The 24,842-nt window shown below is 36.8% G+C and overlaps 1 protein-coding gene across 3 annotated transcripts; it reads left to right on the top strand.

Annotated features, from left to right (window-relative positions):
• Positions 1 to 6,329: 6,329 nt before the first annotated feature.
• On the top strand, positions 6,330 to 15,652 carry LOC133877121 (uncharacterized). Of its 3 annotated transcripts, none has more exons than XM_062315361.1 (14): positions 6,330 to 6,485; positions 7,417 to 7,515; positions 7,986 to 8,110; positions 8,208 to 8,358; positions 8,465 to 8,574; positions 8,917 to 9,000; positions 9,107 to 9,155; positions 9,261 to 9,352; positions 10,008 to 10,143; positions 10,862 to 10,944; positions 11,021 to 12,546; positions 13,703 to 13,816; positions 13,920 to 14,695; positions 15,229 to 15,652. In XM_062315361.1, exons 2-13 carry the CDS (start codon positions 7,423 to 7,425, stop codon positions 14,492 to 14,494), a joined length of 3,138 nt encoding a protein of 1,045 aa, XP_062171345.1. In that variant the 5' UTR covers positions 6,330 to 6,485; positions 7,417 to 7,422; the 3' UTR covers positions 14,495 to 14,695; positions 15,229 to 15,652. The 3 variants fall into 3 exon arrangements, with proteins under 3 accessions (XP_062171345.1, XP_062171343.1, XP_062171346.1); XM_062315359.1 differs by having other exon boundaries at positions 15,232 to 15,652; XM_062315362.1 differs by having other exon boundaries at positions 10,865 to 10,944; positions 15,232 to 15,652.
• Positions 15,653 to 24,842: the final 9,190 nt, after the last annotated feature.

Raw genomic sequence — 24,842 nt, forward strand, 5'->3', positions numbered from 1 at the left:
CCACCCCTCAGCCAATGGGTGTAGCGACGCACCACCCCCAGAAGTGGTCGGGGGTGGCCGCGTGCCACCCCCAGCCTTTGAGTGTAATGTCCAAGAAATTAAGTGTTAAAAGACTTGAATTTGACTAATTAATCAATTAATTAGGTAAAGTGAGGGAATAAAACACTTAAAAAACACTTAGAAAGTGCTCATAAGTGGTTTTCTCAGTGGCGCGTCTGGACAAACCATTTCTAGGTCCAGAAGGGTTAATAAGTGAGTCGGTAGTGACTTTCTGTGAAGTGTGTCCAAACGAATCCATTTCGGTGTACGAACAAACTTGGCAGAAAGTCTCAGTCTCCTTGCATGTCCAGACAGGCTGGACTTGTGTCCGGACACAGTAAATCCCGGCCCTTGTGCGTGTCTGGACAGACCAATATCGCATCCGAACATGCCTAACAGTGAGTTTTAGGCTGCGAATCATCAGATGCGTGTTTGGACGAGCAAATAATGTGTCCGAACAGGCTTGTGTTGAAATGTTCTGAGTGAGCCTCTCAGCCCATTTTTCGAAAAATTCTCTCTCTCTCTGGGTTTTGCCACAAAACCCTAGATCCTGGTAGATTCAAGCCTCCAATCTCAAATCCGACTTCGGAAACGTGATTCTCAAAGCAATATCTACGTTTTCACGATTACTCATTCTCTCACTTAGGGTTTTTGCCACAAAACCCTAGATCCTAATAGATTCAAGCCTCCAATCTCAAATCCGAATTCAAAAACGTGATTCTCAAAGCAAGATCTACGTTTTTATTGTTCGATTTGAGGTAAATTCGAAAACCCTTGTCTCCATAGATTTTGGGTTGATTCTTGAGATATTGAGTTTAACTTTCCATTTTCCTTTGGGTTTTGTGCACTTTGGAGCATCCTAAACGATCTCCAAGCTTCAAGTCACATTTTGATGAATTCAAGGTAAGGTCCTAAAACCCTAACTTTTGGTTTAAGTATTTAAATTGTAGTTTTAAGTATCTAAACGTAAGATTATCTTATGGGTTAATATTATTTGTTATTGGGTTGTTGAATGGAACCTTAGAAATTCTATGGGTTTTCCATAGGTATAGCCTTTGAGCAATTCAAGAGCTATTTAAGAGTTTAGAGTTATAAATGTTATGTTATTGTTAATGTTTCATGCAACGTATTAATGCAACGATATATTGCAAGACTTTCGTTAAGGATTCTTCTTTAAGCCTTATACCGAGCCGCCAAAGTAAATATTTTACTCACTGAGAATTTAATGTGTTTTATGATAAGAAAATGATATATATATATATATATATTTATTGAGAAATGTTTTGAGGAACATTGTGTGAATTGAGTTTTCATAATATGTTGGGAAGAATATGGAAAGAACATGATGCTATTTGAATATGATATGATTTGCGTGTGTGATAACATGGGCACAGAGCACAAATAGTGTTGATGCACTAGCATAACGAAATCATGAACGCTGAATGAGTCCTGGGGTTGATGTCTCATAGGTGAAATAAGTGTAAGACCAGAGTTGATGCTTCTGGCTGCAGAAATAGTAAAACTATAGAGTTGATGCTCTTGGTATAGGAAACAAATCTTGTGGGTTGATGCTTTACGGGTAGAGTAAGTGTAAGACTATAGAGTTGATACTCTTGGTATAAGAAACAAATCATGCGGGTTGACGCCTCATAGATAGAGCAAGTGTAAGACTAGAGTTGATGCTCCTAGCCTCAGAAATAGCAGAACCAAAGTTGATGCTCCTAGCACCAGTGAGTTGATGCTTCTGACTTCAGAAACAAGATGAAAATGGATAATGAGCATGCATAGCATGGTGATGTATGACATGATTTGAAAATGATGATTTCATGCTATACGTATTAATATGCCCATGAGTCTTAATGGAAGAGAACATATGTATATTTTTATTCGACTAGATTGCATATAATTTAAATGATGTTTAGTTTGGATGTGCCTGTATACTTATATTCCCCGGAATTGTGGAATATCTGTATGCTTGTATGACCAGGTTATGATGTCAATGATTTGCATGCTTAAAGATGCTTGTATGCATGTGTTTCTCGAAGTTGTAGAATACTTGTATACGAGCATAGCTGAGTCACTTGATATATATATGTATGCGTGTATAATATAGTAAAATTACTCTTGTTATTGAATACTTGTGTTTACTCTTATCATCTACAATAGTAAATAGCTGTTATTGTAAACATACGGTAAAATTAAAAAGATTGGCTCATTGTGAAAACCAATGTGCATTATACTACTGAGTTGGTGAACTCATACTTTCACCTATGCGAACGTGGCTACCACCACAATCGTGTAAATGCGAATGCTTTGGTTGCAGGTACTTCAGATGTTGATGAGGACCTTGTGGCTATATATTTGGGATACTACGACTGAAGCCTATCGCGACAATTGTAGGTGTTGGACTTGAGGATAGTCTGTATTTTGTTTAGATACTTTTGTATATGGCTTGTATCGCATGTGATATGTATTTTTGTATATCCATTCTTGATGTGTATAATATTTTGATTAAGCCTTAAATAGATAGACTATTGTATGACTCTATTGTTGTAATTAACATTTGATAGTTTTATAAGATTTAATTTTTACTGCATAAATGTTTTTTGCTGCATAGATGTTATACTCTGAAATACCAGGTACATATTATGGGATGTTTACTATGTGTTGGCTTAGTGACTAATCGTCATGCCACTGTGATGATTCTATTTTGTATAAAAAAAAATGGATCGTCACACTGGGGGTGGTCCTAAGGCCACCCCTAAATGCCTTTGGGGGTTGGGGGTGCCACCATCTTATTGGCACTGATGTTGCGCCTAACGGAATCAGTCAAAATTTTTAACGAAATTTTGACTTCAGGAATCGATTTGTAAATTAACCCAACAACAGGGATCTCTGAATTAATTTTGATACCAGATGAAGCGATTTGTAATTTAGGTCAACCACGTGGACCAATGGTGCAATTTTCTCTTAATTATTTATGAAAAAAGTACACATACCCCTCTCAAACTACATCTCCATTGTCAATGTCCCATAAACTATCAATTGTGTCGATTTTCCTCCTAAATTACCAAATCAATATCCTCCTCAATGCCAATAAAAAGACAAAAATGATTTTAAAAAATTCCAATAAGACAAAAATATCCTTATAAATTCGAAGAAAAAAAAAACTAAAAAACAAAGCTAAAAAAATAAAAATAAATTAATTGTTTCAGAAAATAAAATTAAAAAGAGGAACAAAATTAAAAATAATGAAAATAAAAATAAAGTGATTGCATTAGTTTTTCAATTTTATTTTTCGTTTTTGTTTTTATTTTTATTTTTGTTATTTTTCTTGAAAAAAATTTAGTTTTTTAGGAAAAAAAAATTATTAAAACAAAAAAAAAAACTTATTATATACCATATATTAACTAACTAATTAATAAGTGTGCGTATGTACAAAGATATATGAACGAGCTAACGCTCTGAGCCAAACTTATACGAGCTATGTTCATGAGAATTAATTGAGTCGAGTCGAGTTAATAAGAGTATGTCTGATTTAATAATCAAATGTAATTTTGTGTTCACGAATAACTCATATATTAAATAAACCGAACTTGAGCCGAATTTATACGAACAAAGCCCAAGCTTGTTCGTGAACATATTGGATCATTTATAGCCATAGTTGGGGAGATTCATGCCCACTACATGTTACGAGAGAGAGAAAGGGAGTTAAATTTTTTTTTTTTTTCCTTGGGCTTCTTTTGTCTTACCAACCACAGCAAATCCAAGATTTTAGATACGTTTCTTGAGGTTTCAATCCCAATCTAGATAGCAAAAATTGGTTTTGTCACAATCCATCAAGTTTTATGGCTTGTAAAGTCCAATTCATAGATAAATAGGAGGAGAAGAAGAGGAGGAATAAGTTTCTTTGCAGTAGCTTAGCTTAGAGTAATAGTAATTTAATTAAATAATGAGTAGTTATCTATGTTAGAGTTAGTCGTGTAAGCACTATGTGCACTTATTTTAGTAGGAGTTTACCTTCAAGTTGCGTAAGAGTTCTACTTCATTAATGAGTTTTACTCTGCTTAGGTGTTGTTGTATTTTTCTATTTAAGGGTTGATTATGAATAAATAAGCGGAAATTAATTCTAAACTTTGTGTTTGAAAATGTCGTTATCTCAAAACCTAACAATTATTCCGTTGCATGTTTGTAAAATCATTCACGTAATACAATCTAATTTTCAAAAGCAAATTCTACCTGGGAAGTGATTCCTGTACACCAAGTGTACAACAAATGTACAACACCCCTTCACATGGGGTGGGCCCCACAGTGTGTGGGGCCCACCCCATGTGAAGGGGTGTTGTACATTTGTTGTAGGAGTAATGTACAACTATCATTATTCATTCTACCCACTATATTTGGTGTAGGACCAATACATATGAAATGAGTCTCATATGCATGTGAGATGAATTTCACATGTATGAAAATGGGTTCGCACATCCTTGCATACCTCCGCAGGCCCGCCCAATGTCATAGAGTGTGTACAATAAAAGCTTCATTGCACTAATCAGCTCTTATCTAGTAACATGGAATACCCATTTATCCACTAAAAACAAAATACACATTTAAACCTTAATTAGAAAAGACCATGAACATATATATTTTTAATATATATTTAATTGAACCTCTTAATTACATTGGTCTAGGGCCAATAAAGAAAATTAAATTGGTCTAGGTGACGTTCATTGAGTGTATATATAGTTCATGGTACAGTGAGTGTTTTGGTTTCATTATCTCACTAAAAATGCAATAATGGATCCATGATAGCGTACTCGATAATAGGGTACGTTTGGCAAGTGATTGAACAGAATAGAATGGTAGGAAAGAATTTTTGAGTTAGTAAAAAGTGATAGATGTGATATAAAATAAAATAAAAAATTGCATAGAAAAGTGTGGGTTTCTTTAGGAAAAATTATAATTTAGCCTCCTAAACTGCCAGCCGTTTTGCAAGTAGCCATAGAAACTGTCAACACTTGAATTCTGGCCCCCCAAACTACTAAAAAGTTTTAAAAAGACTAATTTTTTTTTCTTTTCGAAATATATCTATAATACCCTTGCCATGTGTTATTTTTCAATTAAAAGTAATAAAAAATTAAAAATTAAAAAACTAAAAGGAACTAAAATTTTATTTTTTAAAAAAAGAAAAAGAAAATGGGTGCTTGGGAGTGGCTCGCAAGCCACGCCCCTCCCCAAGGGCCACCCCAAAAACACCCATTTTCTTTTTTTCTTCTTCTTTTTTTTTTTTTTTTTTTTTAAAATAAAACTAAAAAAATTAGGTTTTTTTTTTAGTTTTTTAATTTTTTTTTTAAATTTTTTTAATTGAAAAATGACAAGTGGTAAGAGTATTATAGGCATATTTCGACAAAAATATGCCTTTTTAAAACTTTTTGGTAGTTTGAGGGCCTAGAGTCTAAGCGTTAGCAATTCGTGAAACTACATCAATACAGCTAGCAGTTTGGGAGATTAAATCTTAATTTTTTCATTTTTTATTTGAATAGCAATAAAATATTATTGATGTGATATAAAAAATAAAAAAAATGTTAGAACGCTATAATGTTAATTATTTTTGAAAAATGTGAAAATAAAATAAGAAAAAGTAGAAGTTGTTGCCAAACATACCCCACCTCAGTCCGTTTGGATTGTAATTTCGTACGTTAAAAAGTATATTTTTAAACAAAAATTGTAAAAGATATTTTGTTTGAAAGTGCATTTTTTTTATCAAATCCTTTATTGTATATTTAGAATTACATTTTGATTAACTATATTTTGAAATCGTTATTTAAGACTCTAGACACACTAAGGTGTCCAAAAAAATATATTTTGAAACGTGTATAAATTTGTATTCTATGTATACTTTCATTGTTTTATTTATACTATGGGGACTCAATTTTCATGTAGTCAAATTGTCCGAACTCAAATTTGAACCTTTTATGGGAACCGATTCTCTAATATTGCAGCGTAAGATTTTATGATTTGAGTGTTAGGCAAATACACACGTACTGTCGTGGGATCAAATTACGACTGACGTGGCACACATCGGTGCAGCGACAGAAGGAACTCACGAAGACACGGAACGGAGAGGATCCGGAACTGTTGAGCCCAGTTCCCGAACTGGACAAAACCGGAACAGAGGGACAAAAAGCGAAGGGTGGCACAGCTGCAATTAACACAAAATCCAAGGGCATTCACTGGAAGTCTATAATATTTAATGACAGCGACGCAGTGAGAAGGAAAAGCCAGCAGCCAAAAAAGCCATCCAAACAAGAGTAGCTCTCTCTCTCTCTCTCTCTCTCTCTCTCTCTAAAAGGCCGTCTCTTGTGGTTCTCTCTTTCTCTATCGTGCGCTTCTCACACAATCTCATCCTCAGGCAGATTCGTTTCCTCTTCTCGATCCCTACCCCAACTGTAAGTTCTTGGAGCTCAAATTTCAAACCCTAAATTTGTCGATCCTTCTCTGTGTTTCTGAGATCCCTAATTTTTCTTTCCGTTTTTTCGTTGAAAAACCCTCAATCGTGTTTTTGTTTGTCATTTTCTTTTTCGGAAATTAGGAAAATTTGTGTGGAACGAGGACCTCCCGATTCGGGTTGGTTTGCATGTTTGGTTCCGATTTTGTGTGTTGCATGTCAACGATTTTGATTAGGTCGTCGGTCATGAATTTTTTATTAATTAATTTAATATGACCAATAGGTGAAGTTATTCTGTTCGATTTTTCTCTTGAATGATCTGTGGTGTCTTGGTGGCGATTTTTGTTAGATTGAGTTCTGGATTATTGGTCAATATTTGATTTTGGAAATTAATCGCAAAATGCCGATATTTTGAACGGATGGGGCTTTTAGGATTTGAATTTGAGGTTTTGGCAGAGAAGCGTGAGTAGTATTTTGCAGATTGGATGCTTTATACTTCTTATTTTTATTTTTGGGGGGTCTTAGTAATATCTTTCTTTTCTTTGTTGCAATATATGTAATGCGAATGTAGAACATGTAAGGTAGGAAGTGGGGTTTCTGTTAAATTGTTATTGCATTATGGGTAGTCTGCGTTGGTAACTTCAAGCTATCAAAATTATCTTTCTTTACTTTCCAATTCTATTAATAGGAAAGGGAAACGAGAATCTGATTGTATGTTTAATGTCATTTCGTGTTTGAAAAGCAGAAGACTGACATTGGTCTTTTCAAAGCTTTTCATTTGCAATTGTTATCGTCTACCAAAACAATCTTTAAGGATTTTAATATTGCAATTTCAAGCATATTGGTTGCAGTATTTGGTGTGGGCGTGCCTGTGAACTGGATATTGGTTCTACATTATAATTTTGTGTTGTGCTTTCTCTGGATTCTTTAAGGCAATCATGAGTGACGAAGGAGAAAAGACTTGTCCTCTCTGCGCTGAAGAGATGGATTTGACTGATCAGCAGTTGAAGCCATGCAAATGCGGTTACGAGGTATGAGAGGACTATTTATTATTTTTGTTAGGAGAAGGCTTTTGGCTCAAGTAGATTAACATTACTTATTCAAGTCCTTATTCTAACTAGTATATTGAGTTGTTTTTACTTTTTCTGAACCTTGGTCACATCAAAGGTTTAATCATGTGTATCACTATTACATGGTCATACAAAACCTAGCACACCTTTTAGCAGCACGTTACCTGTAGAACCAGTGGAATTATTTCCTTCTCCCCGCTATCTGATGATTTTGAATAATCTCTTGCACTTTATCCATTATCTTGTAAGGTGGTACTATGATTGCTGTTTTGTAGTTCTTGCAGTAGGAAGATTGGTAAACGTGTTATTTTGTTAAATAACTATCCCTGGATAAAAAATTCTTGGTGTCAACCATCTTATTTATTTTTGAAATCTCCATTAGTAGTTGTGTTTATTAATTCTATGCTGAATCTTTGTTCACATCTTCACAGATATGTGTTTGGTGCTGGCATCACATATTGGGTATGGCTGAAAAGGATGAGACAGAGGGGCGGTGTCCTGCATGTCGTGCTCCTTATGACAAGGAAAAGATCGTTGGGATGGCAGACTCTGCCAGGTGGTTATTCTAGGAATGGCCTATGATGCTGGCATGGAATCGTTATTAGTGTATGTCTTTTGTTTTGATTATATTTTTATTTTTATTTCTTCCCCAGGTTGGCGGCCGAAATTAATGTGGAGAGAAAAAAGGGCCAGAAGGCAAAGTCCAAATCATCCGAGGGACGGAAACAACTCAGTAGTGTTCGAGTGATTCAACGGAACCTTGTCTACATAGTTGGCTTGCCTCTTAATCTGGCAGATGAAGATGTAGTCCCTCTCTCTATGTGTGTGTGTCATATGCGTATGTTTGGTTGAGTTATTCAAAGGAGTACATGACCTTTTTTTTTTATTTTTTTTTATTTTTTTTATGCAGCTTCTTCAGCACCGTGAATATTTTGGTCAGTATGGTAAGGTTCTAAAAGTGTCCATGTCTCGAACAGCAGCTGGTGTAATTCAACAATTTCCAAACAATACATGTAGTGTGTAAGTTTCTTAACGTTTGTTTTTGCTTGGTTACTCAACAGTAAGAAACCTTCTGCTTTGTGCATTAGGATTTTTCTTTTTCACTAATGCTTATGTCTAAAGTACAAGTGCTCTTTGAATTTAATCATATACGTTTTTACTATTATTTGTCTGTCTTTAATTTATTATGCTTTTTGTAGTTTTTTCCCCTCTTCATTTTCCAAGTCTCCTGTTTCATGGGGTTTTGAGTTTAATTTGTTTCCTTGGTTTGCTTACCTTTCTTCATAGTTATCAGTAGTATTATTCTCACTAAATGGTAATGTTTTTTTGGTTCTGATCCTTATCAAATTTTAATGGACTCAGATATATTACCTACTCAAAAGAGGAGGAAGCGATTCGTTGTATTCAAAATGTACATGGGTTTCTTTTGGATGGTAGATCTTTAAGGTAAATGCATGTTGATGTCTGTTTAAAAGTACTTCTTTCATCAATGGGTTGGATGAGCGTGAACCATTTTAGTTTCAAGTGGAATAACTTGTGGAGTGTGTGTCAGGGCTTGTTTTGGAACCACAAAGTATTGTCATGCTTGGCTCAGAAATGTGGTATGCGTTGTCACTTTGTTTATTCAGTCTTATGAATTGTTTTTAGTTGTTGCTTGAGCCAAATTCAATGTATCTTATTGGGTATGGCACATCTACTTGGTGCAGCCTTGCAGCAATCCTGATTGTCTCTATTTGCATGAGATTGGTCCACAAGAAGATAGTTTTTCTAAAGATGAAATAATTTCAGCATATACGAGGTATATTGATAATTTTGTACCACATATTTTTTTCTTAGAGACTGTCGTTATTACCTATTGCAACATTTTGGGAATGTTCATCATCTTGTGCTTTTGTGAGGATACTAAAGTAAGAGTTCATTGAGTGCAAGTGTACTAATTGTGATTTCTTATCTCCTTTTGATAGAAAATTTGATTAACAAGGCAAAATGGATGTCACATGCAATTGGTTATAAGCCCGTTGGTTTAGAAAGAAATATTGTCTCTTGCCTCATCCTATAGCTCCGTCTAATTAAGTTGAAAACCTTACCAAATAGTGCTCTCTGTATATGTGAAACCTAACTATCAGAAAGATAAGAATGCTTAGACGATTTCTGGATTTTGTTTATTGACACCATTGGAAGGTAGTATGGCTAAAATGAGATTGCAATTCTGGAGGACTTAAATTCAAGATGTCATTTATACAACTGAATAGAAATTAGAAGTTAAAAGTAGCATATGAAGTTGGAGTTTCAATGCGTTAGAAAAGTTAAAAATGGATTTGAAAAGTTGATATTATATGCATTTGGGTTTTCATTTTGCAAAGTCTTTTGAATCAATTTACTGTTTTGTGCTGCTTGATAGTTATGCGGTGCCTTCATTGCATAATCAATTAACTTGCATAGTGTTTTTAAAGGAGTCGAGTTCAACAAATTACTGGTGCTGCAAACAATATGCAACGGCGTTCGGGGAATATGTTGCCACCACCAGCAGATGATTATTGCAATAACAGTTCTGCTTCCGCTGGAAAGCCAATTGTTAAAAATACTAGTGTAAGACAAGATGTCATAAATCAGCATTTTTCTTTATTGTTATTCTCATTATTGCTTCGAGCTATGTTAGGCAGACTGTTCTATACTTGTGAAAGTACTGCTTTCAGTCGCATGTCATGATGTCATTGATATTGGTGTATGGGATGTGTCCGGCAAGCCTATTGTTGGAATAGTGCCAATTTTTATTGTATGACCGAGGAACAGAGTTATGGTTTCTCATGTAGTGTGATTTTTCATTATTTGCGTGCGTCTCTGTATTTTTTTGAAATTTACTTCTGTGTTGGACTGTTGTCTCATTGATATTGAAAATGACTTATCAAGAGAATCATCAGCTAGACGCACTCATACCTGAGTACGTGTACAGTTGGATAAGAATGAGGATGCTATTTTATTTTGTATGATGGTTGGGCCAGAATTAAGGAATCATATATGTTTAGTGCATAATTTATATACAGCATTCGTGATAGTCAGATAACAAGTTTTATGATTGAGATTTATGACTCTCCTCTGAACATAGGTCCAGGCAACATAAGAATGTTTTTTTGGTAAGTAGGTCCAGGGAACGTAAGAGTTGGATGTTTGATTTTGCTTGGGATTCGTGGAACTATAGTTAGTGAAATAAATGTTCTAATTTATAGAATTATTGATATTTAGCTGTCATTATTGTGATGATTACATTAGCATCTATGTTTTTAATGTTATGGCTACATTTATCTAGCAGAGTACTGCAAGTGTTGTTAGAGATTCTCCACCAAATGGAAGTTCTGGTAGATCCATTTCTCTTCCTGCTGCAGCCTCGTGGTATGCAAATTTTCTATGTTCCTTTAATTTTGTTGCTGATGTTTGCTAGTCTTAAATTTTCTATTACTTCTACCAGGGGAATGCGTGCTTCAAATGGCCAGCCACAAGCGGCCAGTATAGCATGTCCAAATGGTCCTTTGAAGCAGAAACCTGACACAGTTGTTAGTACATTGGAATTTTCATCCGGAGTTGCAGGGACAACTCGGGCTTCGTCATTGCATGGTGATGCTGGAAAGAGGCCTACATTGAATGAAGAAATTCAAACTATGAACCCCCAAAGTAAACCGGAATCATTGAAATCTTTGAAACAGCATATTAGTATGGATTCTCGAGCCAATCCATCTGAGAAATCTGCCACACTGGATGGAACTCGTGCTTCTTTAATTTTGAGCTGCGAATTATCGTGTTCACCAGCATCTAAGGAAAATGATAGAGGCATTAGTATGCCAGCAGAGATTACAAATTCTGCTTATCACACTGGGCAGTCTTGTGGTTCTGTTCCTGAAAAATCAAGGGTTGATAGTGATGGACAGATTCAGAACTTGTGCTCTGATATGTCATCAATAAGCATTGATAGAATTGCTAAAGATGAACATTCTGGTGTGGTCAGCCCAAATAGTTCACTTTCTGATCACGGCTTGATTAAAGCACCTGGAAATCAAGGGTTACAGAAACATTATGCTGCGCAATATAGAGAACATTCAATCACAACAGTTGGGAAAACTAATTCAATCAATGGGGTATATGCATCAAGAGAGCAATGTGACTGGAGATCAGATTCACATGCTCAAACAACAAAGGATACATCTTCTGGAGTGGAAGATGATATCATATCTTTTGATAGTCAACGACTCAAGGATCCAGAAGTTATAAGTAGGTCTTCTTATTTGACTAATTCGTCTAATCTGCTCCATGTTTCAAGGTCTAACTCTTTGCAATATAGTGATTCTTATGGTGCACTTAGTTTAAATGCTGATCATCCAATACATATGGATAATAGAGTTAGCGACGGTTCGCTTCTACATTCATCTGGTGTTTCAGTGATGTCCAACGGTTTCCCTGAGAACTTGGTCAGCAGTGCCTCTGGTTCGGGTAGGACCTTGGAGGATTCCTTTTTGCTTCCAAATGAAGAGAAAGGGAAGCAAATGGGACGATTCCTGGGTGATACAGCTAATGGTGATAGCAATGCTGCTGTAGATAAAGGAGAGAGCAGCATAATCTCAAATATACTGTCCTTGGACTTTGACTCATGGGATGAGTCGTTGGCATCCCCTCAAAATCTGGCTAAGTTGTTTGGTGAAAATGATGAACAGTCTGGTTCTTCTGGCAAAATATCAAGTTCCTGGAAAGTACAAAATAACAATCAATCCAGGTTCTCTTTTGCAAGACAGGAAGAATCGAAAAGTCCAGCGTACGATGTACATCCATCTTTAAATGCCATTGAGAAATTCCAAAAGAGCCATTCATTCGGCCAGGATTTCACTGAAAGAGATTTGTATATGGACAAACTCGGCATTGGCAATGGTTTCTCCTTCCGAAATTTTGAAGAATCTGAAAATCTTGTTAACAGTCATCCCATTATCTCTTCTAATAAGCTTTCTGGTGAGTCTTGTTTAGTTTCTTAAAATTTTGTTTTACTTTCTATGATTTTATGTTGGGGGGTTTTAGTTATGTAATTGCAGCTTCCAGTTTTATTTAATTTTTTGTTGATTGCCATGGTTGAATGTTATAAGCATACGGTTACACTTTTGTTGATAGCTTGTTATTCTAACCATGCTCTGAGATACACACAGAGATGAGTATGAGTCTAGATGCTGATTTTCATAATATATGTTTGTCATAAGCTTCTTTGGTTCTTACCTACATTTGAAATTGGGGTGGCTGGTAAAGCAAGTTGGTTAGGTGTCTGCTGCTCAATAACGATGTGCTTCAGTCATTGATTTTTGTTGAAGGTGTTTTTATTTGGTGTGTGGTCTGTAGCTGATTAAACATTACTTTCGCCATATTGTCTGCTGTTTTTGGGTGGAACATAGTTTAATGACAAAGCCCGAAGTTAAAATGAAAGGAAGAGAAATAGCATTTGGAACTCCTGTTTTGTCCCTCTTGTTGAATTATGTTATAGAAGATCTAGGGGAGGACTCTCTTATACATTATGGTTTGATTAATGGCATGCAATTATGTTAGGTGGTCATTGTTGTACCACTAGTTTTGCTAGCATATAGACTTTCAATTCTGGACACACTTGTCGATATTTATGTCATAGAAATGCCTGTTGTGCTTTGACATGCACACGGGCTGTCATACATGTCAACTTCCAAATATCTGGATGGATTTCCCCAGATCCCTTCGCTGTCAAATGCAGAGGTGGAAAAAAAGTTTTTTAAGAAACCTCACTAGCAGTCACTTTTTTTGACTTCATTGAATTGGAATGAAACAAGGCTATAAGACTCCACTTACCACTCACAACATAGGGGGCTGAGTTCAAATACTCATTGCTTGGAAAGGCATGCGTTCCACCTGTCTGAGGCCAATGGACAAGAGTGTTAGTAATCCTGGATTTAGAAATTACTGTTGCAGTCAGTTGTTTTTCATTCCTTTTCTTTTTATTCTTTAACTGCTGGTGGATGGGTTAAATTCCAGTGGCTTATGATCTTGCCAAAATTTAAATGGACTGCATATTTGTTTTGCATCCACCATCCATAGTTGTAATTTTGGTGCCTATCCATCTCTTCATCTTTTTAGTACCAATGTTTATCAGGTGTTTCAAGAGCACAAATTTCAGCCCCTCCTGGATTCTCTGTGCCAAGCAGGGTACCGCCCCCAGGTTTTTCCTCTAATGAGAGAGTGGACCAGGCTTTTGATCCCATGTCTGGTTAGTTACCATGCTGTTTATCCTGATATTTTTCCTAGATCATTACATCTATATATTCTATCTTCAAAATGATGAGATATTTATTTTCTATTTTACTTCTCAGGGAGTCATCTGCTTGACACGTCCTCCTTGTTGAGAAATTCGTATCAGGCACTGCCCACTGGAAATGTTGGTAATGCTGGGGAGATTGAGTTTATGGATCCTGCAATTTTGGCAGTTGGTAAAGGGAGACTTCAAGGGGGGCTTAACAATCCAGGCTTAGACGTGAGATCAAATTTCCCTCCACAATTAAGCCCCTTTGAGAATGATGCCAGATTACAACTATTGATGCAAAGATCGCTGTCCCCACAGCAGAACATGAGATTTGCTGACATTGGGGATAATTTTTCTCATCGAAGTGATTCTTATGGCCTTTCTTCAAGGCTTGTGGATCAATCACAAGTGAGCAACCTATCCCCTTTTGCTGCACAGCTGTCCCTCCAACAGTCTAGAAATGCGCTTATGTCTAATGGTCACTGGGACAGTTGGAATGAAGTTCAAGGTGGAAATAGTCTGGGTATGGCAGAGCTCCTAAGAAATGATAGACTGGGATATAATAAATTTTACACTGGTTATGAAGATTCAAAATATCGGATGCCCAGTTCTGGTGATCTCTACAACAGGACATTTGGGATGTGAGTCTTGTCGGAAGGATACTTTTTGCATAGCTGGCAATGCTTAAAGATAAAGTGAAAATAATCTTGTGTGATTTGGTGGCACTGTATTGAGAGGAGTGGACTGACTCATAAGCCATAACCGGCCTCGTTGGACAGCCTGATGAAGAATCATAACTCCTTAAAGACACAACTCCTTAAAGATATACGGTCTGGTTGCCAATGGGTAAGTACAAAACTTTTGTTTACTTTTGGAATATATTTTTGTTTTGGGGTTGACTGCATAGTTTGTGGTACAGATTCTGCGTGTTACCTTTGCTTCTTTTATTTTTCGCGCAGAAGCATATGCCGTTTAAATTCCACATGGAAACAAATAGTTTTCTGTTACCCACTCCCTCCCCTCCTCTCACCTCTTAATACTTTAGGTTTCTGATTCTGAAAATTGTGCTTAGCAGATGTCCCACTTTGAAATGTCTTCTAATCCCCCCAGGCAGCATAGATATTGGCTTCGAATTCCTGATTTCAAAATTGTCAAGCAGAAAATTAAATTAAATTTAGTAGTGGGTTGAATGCATGCCTATTCCCAGTTTAATCATCTGATATCATGGTGTTGGTATTTTTCAATGCTTCTTTTATTCTTTTTTGTCCCCCTTTCACTAAGGTTTACAAAGTAATGAACGCTTGACATTGTTACTTTTTGGGTGCTTGCAATCTGTATTAACTGATCGATTGTTTTGTTGTATATATTTTTGTTGTCAGCAGGTGAACTAAGTTGCGAGTCTACAAGTAATGACATGAAGACACGCTATGGATAATAGATTTTTTGGCCGAATGCTCTAAATGATCAAATTGGCAGACAGATGCTTCAGATGTCCCCAATGTGTTGCTCCTAATTACACGAGATAAAATAGATGGAATCTGACCCTTTTCCTTTTTGAGTTTTTCACTGCCTTGACAGATCTAACTCTACTAACGTAAAAAGCCGGCCTAGGCCTCGGAGTGGTTTGACTTTGGTGGGGGCAAAAATTCCCCGTTGCAGTTTTACAATATAACGAATTCGTCACATGTTTAGTTGCATTCTTTTGTTGTCGGATGGTATACATGTTTAGTTATTTTGACATGGCATGCCTTTTGGTTTGAAGACCTGTTGCAATATATGTACATGGTTGGTTAGTCATTACAAGTATTGTGAAAGCCCGTAGGTACGTTTATAAACATGCCAACTTCATTCGAGAAAGGCATGCTAACAGAACTCATTGAGGAAAGTTGAAGACCTGAAGCTGTGAACTAGACATGGCATTCAGCAATCTGGAAATGCATGGGGACTTTTGTTAGTCTGTAGTCCCATGTTCTTTCGACCTCCCTCTGCTCAATCTATTGTGTATTGAGACTACAGTGCCCATCGAATCGTCCTTTGTGGGTGAGACTTATTTGGAAAAGTTAACGAGATTTACCAATCAAATTGCCGATTTGCAGAGACGAAAGAAGAATGTCTTGCTCTTCCTCTCATCACAGCCTGCTTGTAAGATTTGACAACGCAGCAATGCCACTGGAAACCAATGATCTCAGAAGTTATGCTGCAAAAGTTTAAATCCATCTTAAGGCTCTCTCTAAAATCTGCCTAGCAGAAAATACGATTATTAATAAAAGCTCTTAAATGCTAGAATCTCATATCATCCTCTTTTATGCTCTCTCCGGAGAAAGGCTTATTGGCTGATTCTAAAAGCCCGTGATCTAGATGGAATATGATACTCTACATTTCAAACAAAACAAAATGGATACTGTTCTAACGATTTATGCATTGGCAAAGTTCTTTTTAAAAATTTAAATAATGTAAGATTATGTATACCATTAAATATATATCAATTTTAAATTCTAGTCATGAAATGAATATGATTCATGTCCAATCACGATCTATTAGTGTTGGTTTTTGCTATCAAAATCTAAATGGGGTCTCTAATATGGTGAGATCCATGGATTCTAGACAGTAGTATTTGCTTCGCTACTTTTACTTCGCCTACGCTCCTTTACTCTGTTTCGACAACTGGCAAACTATAATAGTATTTTAGTATTACTTTTTATGTCTGAAATATGGTAAATTGCACCATTGGTCCATGTGGTTGGTTATAATTGCAAATAACTCCCTGCGGTAACAAAATTAAATGGGGGATCCCTATTGTAAACTATTATAACAAATAGGTCCCTGAACGTGTTTTCTGTCAGCCATTTTAACAGTTGCCGTTATCCCGCCACGTCATAACCAATCAGAGGTCGACACGTGTAATTTTTTTTAAAAAAAAAAATTAACACAAATTTTTGATTTAACACATCGGTTTTGGGTTGTACACATACGACACACGTGTCATTTTTTCCACGTTAGCTACAATAACTTTCTAGGGTTTTTTTTTTTTTTTTCCCCCTCCAAACTTAACCCACCCTCCCCCTTCTTTCGCCTCCCATCCGCTCTCCCCACTGTCCGACTCTCATCACCCGACGACACTCCCTCTTCCTTCCTCACCAGTTACGCCGACCACCCACCCACGAGTCACGTCGGTCGGTCACCACCCATCTCTTCCTCAAGAGTCACGCCGGTAATCACATATTTCACCATCTGAGGTAAGCAACTTTTTCCGATCGTCCTTGAAATTTCTGATTAGCCTGTTTTGATGGGTTGGAGATAGATGGGTCGGAGATAGATCGGCCACTATTGAGATTAAATAGATGTTGGAGACAGTGGGTTCCTAAAAAGTTAGGGTTGTTGGTTCTTTTTATATCTCTTGGTGCCATTTGTGGGGCATGTTTTACCCATTTGTTTGTTTGCATGCATAGGATGGTGGGGTTTGTTTTAGCCCTTTCTCTGTCTTCATGCTTGGCTATATACTGTGTGGTCCATAAAATACAATAGTGTGTGGTCCATTACTTATTGAATACAATGGTTGGGTGATTGTTCCTTGGCATTATTTTTTGCTAAGTAAATGATGGAATGATTATGGAATATAATGAATTGTTGTATTGGAATGAAATTGATTACAATGGATAAGATCAATTCGAGATGATCAATAGCCCATTAACAAGCTACAAGACTAAGCTAACTATTACAACTCAAAGGTTCTGATTGAATATTCCAAGATAGAGTTGGGCTATTTATAGACAACCTAATGAGCAACCCACTAGATTCAGTTACAACTACTAGCCTAATATGTTACAACAACCCAACTAGACCATAATTTATTACAACAACCCAACCCAACCCAATTTGTTATAATCATAATAAAAGTTGTAATACCCCAAAAGGAATTCTTTAGTAAAAACCATATTCATTTTTAGGCTTATAGATAAATTGAACTCTTAAGTTATCTATACAACTCTTAAGTCTATTACAATTTGAACTCTTAATGATAAATTGAATAAATTGAACTCGTAAATAAATTGAATAATTGATCATTTGGGAATAAATTGAACTTTTTTTAGCATTGCCAAAAAAGTAGCTTGTTTTCATTCTGGTTAGATATCTTTTTCATTGTGAGAGTTGAGTTTCATTCTGGTTTATGTATAACGAATCCTAATCATCTAATGTTAATTTTTTATATTGTCACAGAAATGGTAAGAGTTCTCATTCACCACGGTAGTCACCTCGAATATCTACGCATGTGCTATGTCGGAGGTGAGATATATGACAATGGAGAGATTGACGAAGATGTATTATCGATTACGGTTTGGGAAAGTAAGCTACATGAGTTGGGGTACAAGAATCGTGGTGATTATTGGTATAAGCTTGATGACGAGTGGTCAGTCAATGGCCTTAGTCACATCCGTAATGATAGTGATATTATAACTTTGATCGATCGGATACTAGCGGAGAATAGAAGCGTCTTGCACTTATACGTCGATCACGAAACCGATGTGCCTGATATAATCGACCCAACCGAACAACCAGCTGATGTTGAGATTTTAAGGGTTGGGGATGAGGGAGATGTAGGAGATGCTTATATTGAAAAAGGGGTTGGAGAGGTTGAAGGGGTTGGGGATGAGGGAGATGTAGGAGATGTTTATGTTGGAAAAGGGGTTGGCGAGGACACATATGATGAATCTGACGATCCTAATTATGAAGTTGATGAATCGGATGAAAATTTATCTAGATATGAGACAACTGATGCTGAGGATGAAGATCTTTATACATCAGTTAGGAGAGGTAAAAGTAAAGAGGATACTCATGAAAAATTTGATTGGTTTGGGGTTGGTGCATTCTCCAATGCACATGACAAGGATGCCATCTTATCTGATTCCGCTGATAGTGAGCGGGAGATGGAGAGTTTATCATCAGATTTTGGCGATGTGAATGCTTCTCAAACTCAGGGGAGGCGTAAGAAGAAGATTAGATACCGGGACTTCACTAAACATGATTTGAAAGGCAAAATAGTCATGGAAAAAGGGCTCTGATTTCTAGCTACAACAATGTTTAAGGCTGCCATTAAGAATTACGCCATTCAGAATGGGTTTGATTTTGTGTACCAACACAATGATAAAATACGGGTGACAGCGGTGTGCAAATTGAAGTGTGGTTGGCGGAATCATTTATCGCAGTCAAACAAACGAGATGCATTTGAAATTAAAACATTTGTCCCTACGCACAACTGTGGCACCCATCATGAGAACAAAAAAGCCAGCATGCATTGGATCGCCGAGCAATATCTTGAGAGTTTTAGAGACGATCCCACATGGACTGTACACGCTTTGAGAGAGCAAGTTAAGAGGGACTACAATATTAAAATTTCAAAATGGGTTAACTACCGAGCCAAGACGATTGCCATGAAGGTGTATGGGAGTGAGGTTGAGCACTACCAAAACAGTCGGGACTATGCTGCAGCTGTGCACAAATGGAATCAGGGCAGCATGCGTGGTTTGTTAAAAAACGGAAATCATTTCCATAGGATGTTTGTATGCTTGGATGCATGTAAGAAAGGCATGATTGCTGGATGTAGGCCGATGATTGCATTGGATGGTTGCCATTTGAAGGGTCCATATGGGGATAGTTATTGTGTGTGGTAGGCAGGGATGGAAATGATGACATGTACCCAATTGCTTATGCCGTTGTAGAATCCGAGTGTAGAGACTCATGGACATGGTTTATGGCTACTCTCCTTGATTTCCTTGGCCCTATCGAAGAGCGTGGATGGGTATTTATGTCTGATCGTCAAAAGGTGATATATTTAAACCATTTTTTTGAAGTGCATGTTTTTTGAAAAAAGTTACTATGCTAATGTGATATATTTGTCTCTTTTGCAGGGTCTCACGGATTCATTTGATACTGTGTACCTTGGGGTTGAACATAGGTTTTGTATCCGACATCTTCATGCTAATTGCAAGAAGAAAGGGTGGAAATGAAGAGCATTTAAGGATGAATTGTTTAGAGCTGCTAGAGCCACAATCGGATTTCAAACAGCACCTCAATGTGATTAAGGGTATGAGTGAAGAAGCTTTCGATTATTTGGAAAAAATTGATCCTAGAAGTTGGTCAAGGCATGCATTTGGAACCAGTGCCAAAACTGATATGATCTCCAATAACATTGCTGAGTCCTTTAATTCATGGATTAAGGATGCTAGAGACAAGCCACTCATAACCATGTTGGAGATAATTAGGAGACAGTTGATGAATAGATACCATACTAAAAGAGAATGAGCAAGTCAAGCCACTAATGAGATTTGTCCAAAGATCCGAAAAAAGCTAGAGCGGTCTAAAGATCTACAAAGAAACTACATTTGTGAATGGCGAGATGGGGCAGCGTTTGAGGTAGAGAACTGATACGGTTCAAGGAGGGTGGTTAATATTGAGACAATGACATGTAGCTGTGGTAGATGGCAGCTTAATGGGATTCCGTGTCCTCATGCATGTGTTGTCATTTACGCTGATCGGTGTAATCTAGAAGACTTTGTGCATGCGTGCTACCGGTATGATATGTACAAGAAAGCATATGCTCCTTCAATCCATCCAATGCCTGGGCCTGAGGAATGGCCAAAAGTTACTGTTGACACCATTCTACCACTATTGGTGAGAACTCAACCCGGACGCCCTAAAAAAGCTAGGAGAAGAGATGCGGATGAGCCTCAACATCCGTATAAAGTTACAAGGCAAGGGTATGATGTTAAGTGTGGGAACTGTGAGTTACTTAGCCATAATGTCAGGTCATGTCATGAGCCATTGAGGCCTAACCGTCGGACATATAAGAAGAAACCGACCAAAAAGAAAAGAACTGTAAGGATTATTGTTTTGCTAAATCATTTATATATTAACATATTCAACTCTTTGTCTTAATCCTTTGTTGATGTATATTGTTTTTTCATTTAGGAAAATGTGAGTAATGATCCGGTCTCGGAACCAAATGTGACTGGAACAACCAACATAACGGGGCAGCCTAGTCAGCACAGTGAAGTGGTAGGAACTGTAAGGACAACTTTTGTTGATCTTTTTACTATATTGGATAATACTAATTGATTTGAAACGTTGTATTTTATTTTATTTTTTCTCATTTAGGGGAATGTGAGTAATGATGTAGTCTCCGAACCAAATGCGACTGGAACATCCAACGTAACATGGCAGCCTAGTCAGCACAGTGAAGTGGTAGGAACTAATTTCACCAATTTCGGCTATGGGGTATTGGTTGGATCTATTTGACCATATTGATTTTGAGTTCAATGCTATGTTGGATCTTTCATTTATTTTCTTTGAGTTGGATCTCATCATAGTTGCTGTTCAAGGGTTTTAGTGTTTAGGGGGAAGGGGAAAACTTTTTTTGATGTGTTTTGTTGTTTGTGATTGAGTATAATGTTCATGTGTTGTTTTTCCTACAGGGTACTATCACAACTGCTAGGGGTTCGCACCATGATGGGGTACAGGAATGGAGTAACATATTTTCTGATTAAGTATAATGATGGAATGCTTATGTTATTGTTTTGTTGATGTTTGGTGGTATTTTGTCAGGAACAATACGATGGTGTTTTGATGATGTATTGTGGTATTTTGTAAAAAACTATACGGATGGTGTGGTGTTTTGTTGATATATATGAGTATTTTGTCAGTAACCACACGATGCTGTTTTATTGGTGTATAATGGTATTTTGTTGATGTATGATGTATTAAGGATTCTATTGACATTAATGTGATGTGTTTAACTCAGAGAATGACCAAAAGGATTATTTTGATCTTTGTTCTTTGGATGTTATTCTTAGAATTTAGAGAATATAGATGTTAATTGGTTTGTATGTATGAATTTGAAAGCTGAAGATTGTACAATGTATCAAACTCTATCAAAACTTCACCCAAAACCAACTTTCTCAAGCATTTTCCATAAGTGATTGTCGGCCTTTTACTATGAGTATGTCAAATAGGTCTTTCCTTTAGTGGTTAACAGTATTCTCATCACATACAACCTTTGATAATACCAATTTTAAGTAGTGACATTTTACATTCTTAAGGTTCATGAAATATACCAATTTCAAGTAGTGATATTTTACATCCTTAAGATTCATGAAATATACCAATTTCAAGTAGTGACATTTTACATCATTAAGGTTCATGAAATAAAATTACAACTAATGACATACAACAAAAGCATTCACTACATGAACAAAGGTAATCTAAAACTAACACATAAAACCTAACAAAAGTGCAACAATTAATCGCTTCTCTTTTTTCGCTTGTTTCCGACGTTCATCTTCCATGGCCTTAATCCTCACCCTCATTTCAAATACAAGCTTGCCGCCACGTTCACAAAGGCGTGGTTCAAACCATTCAAAATACTTGCAATGTTGGCCTTTACCGTATTGAGTGCATCCAAAGAATTGTCTTCCCGGATTTTTATCCGTCCATGAAGTCCTTAGGTATGTTTTCATACCACAATAGCATTCCCGCAACGAATCTTCATTGCCATTTTCCGATGATGACCAATTCGACGACATCTAAATCAACAAACAAATAATTTCAATTAACAAAAGGGTTCCAATTCCATTTCCATTCTGTTTCTCATTCTAAACTAAACTTATATCTTTCAAAACTAACAAAAAAAAAAATAAATTATTATGAGTTTGGTCAGATAAGTTTATATGATCTAAACTCACTTATCTCCAACCCATCGAAACAGTCGTGATTTTTCTAGACTAGACCTCCAATTTGGTAGATGAAGACACTTTCAAAATTCTTATAAATCGAACTTACAAACATCAAGAATGTTTAGTGTGTAAGAACTTAGATTCAAAACATCAATGGAAGTTACTTTGCACTGTTTATGCCCACTGGTTCAAGAACACAAGTACTTCAGATTAACATAAATGTTGTTGTCTGATGTTAATAGAAGATTGAAAGAAAACGTGAAGGAAGGAAGGTCGCTTACCTCTAAGTCTGGCAGTGTTCGAACACGATTGAAAGGATTGTCAAGGAGATAGGTGTTGACCGGCGGGTTGCTTACCTCTGATTCCAGAGGTGCTCAGTAGATGGTGAAATACGTGGTTACCAGCGTGACTCTTGAGGAAGAGATGGGTGGTGACCGACCGGCGTGACTCATGGGTGGGTGGCCGGCATGGACTCGTGAGTGAGTGGCCGGCGTGACTGGCGAGGAAGGAAGAGGGAGGGTGATGAGAGTCGGATAGTTGAGAGAGCGTATGGGAGGCAGAAGAAAGGGGAGGGGGGGTTAAGTTTTGGGGGGGGGGGGAAACCCTAGAAAGTTACTGTAGCTGACGTGGAAAAAATGACATGTGTATCCTACGTGTACAACCCAAAACCGACGTGTTAAATCAAAAATTTGTGTTAATTTTTTTTTTTTAAAAAATTACACGTGTCGGCCTTTGATTGGTTATGACGTGGCGGGGTAATGACAACTGTTAAAATGGCTGACGGAAAACACGTTCAGGGACCTATTTTTTATTATGGTTTACTATAGGGATCTCCCATTTAATTTTGTTACCACAGGGAGTTATTTGCAATTATAGCCAACCACAGTGATCAATGGTGCAATTTACCCTCTGAAATAATATAAGCCACTTGTTTCAACAATTATTAATATTATTTTCATAACATGTTTAAAGTTATTTAAATTAAGTGTTTAAGATGAACATAAGGTCTTTGTGGTAGGTGAAAGTTACAAATTACTCCCTGAAGACGTTTTTTGTCCACAAACTTAATAGAAACCGTTAGGTTGTCACGTCAACCCAATAAAAATGCGACACATGTCACTTTTAATAAAAAAAATATTAAAAACATTCAAATTTTATTTCATTTTATTTAAAAAAAAAATGAGGGGTCTAGAGGGTGGCTTGCGAGCCACTCCCAGATGTGGCCAGCCGCCTCCCCCATGGGCGGAGGGTGGCCACACGCCACGCCAGCCCCATCTGGGATGGCTCACGGGCTACCCCAAAGCAGGGGGTTGGCAGCTTCTTCGCCACCCTTAGCCTATAGGGTTGTCGGGCGGCCAACCCCAGCTTGCAATAAATCCCTAAAGTTTTTAATTTTTAATATATTTTTTTATTAAGAGTGACACATGTCACATTTTTATTAGACTGACGTGACAACCTAACAGTTTCTGTTAAGTTTGTGGACAGAAAACGACTTCAATGAGTAATTTGTAATTTTCACCTTCCACAAGAACCTTTTAATTATTTTTTATACCATAAAGAGATTTGTAATTTAGACTAATTACGTAGACCAATGGGACAATTTTCCCTTAAAAACAAAAAACATAAGAAACATATAATAACATGCTCTGTATTGGCCTCTCACACAGCTTTGTTCATTGGTCGTCAAAGCAACTAAGTCCTGTAGTTAAGCAAACCAGCAGCAAAAGGCCAAACAATGGCACGGTTGGAAATATAAGAACATAAATTAAATAAGAAATCAACCATAAATTCTTGTAAGAAAGTGACACAAGTGACTTAAGCAATGAAATCAAAACAGAATGCACACAAAAATCTCTCCCAAAACTTCCTCATTTAAGACGAGCAAAATAATAATAAAAAAAACTCAAAATTCAAACCTAGCTTGCCAATTCGGCCAAAGCAAGAGAGCCATTCTACCAATTCACCTCATCGTTAAACCGAAAATCACTAGCCTGTATATTCCCTTCTATTTTGTCATTCCAAGCGAAAATCAAAGCCCTACAAATAAACCCCCAATTTCAACCAATCTCTATGTAACACCCAGTCTTACATTAGAAAGATGAAGAGTAACTTATATAAAGTGAGTGATTTATAAAAAAATAGTCATGAGTGCCAAGTTCTACATTGCCTAATTACTAGGTGAAATTTGACTTTATAATAGATTTTAGGAAAGCTCTAAATTGATTAGTCTTTTGGGGTGATAGTGTAGATGTGGCTAGCATTTTTTC

This window comes from Alnus glutinosa, chromosome 9, assembly GCF_958979055.1.
Source record: "Alnus glutinosa chromosome 9, dhAlnGlut1.1, whole genome shotgun sequence".
NCBI classification, from domain to species: Eukaryota; Viridiplantae; Streptophyta; class Magnoliopsida; order Fagales; family Betulaceae; genus Alnus; species Alnus glutinosa.

Bases quoted from the DNA above. Each gene is read 5' to 3' on its own strand.
- LOC133877121 (XM_062315361.1), top strand. From the start codon at position 7,423: ATGAGTGACGAAGGAGAAAAGACTTGTCCTCTCTGCGCTGAAGAGATG. The intron at 9,156-9,260 runs GTATGCGTTGTC...TACTTGGTGCAG, and splicing joins ATGCTTGGCTCAGAAATGTG to CCTTGCAGCAATCCTGATTG. The intron at 12,547-13,702 runs GTGAGTCTTGTT...AATGTTTATCAG, and splicing joins CTCTTCTAATAAGCTTTCTG to GTGTTTCAAGAGCACAAATT.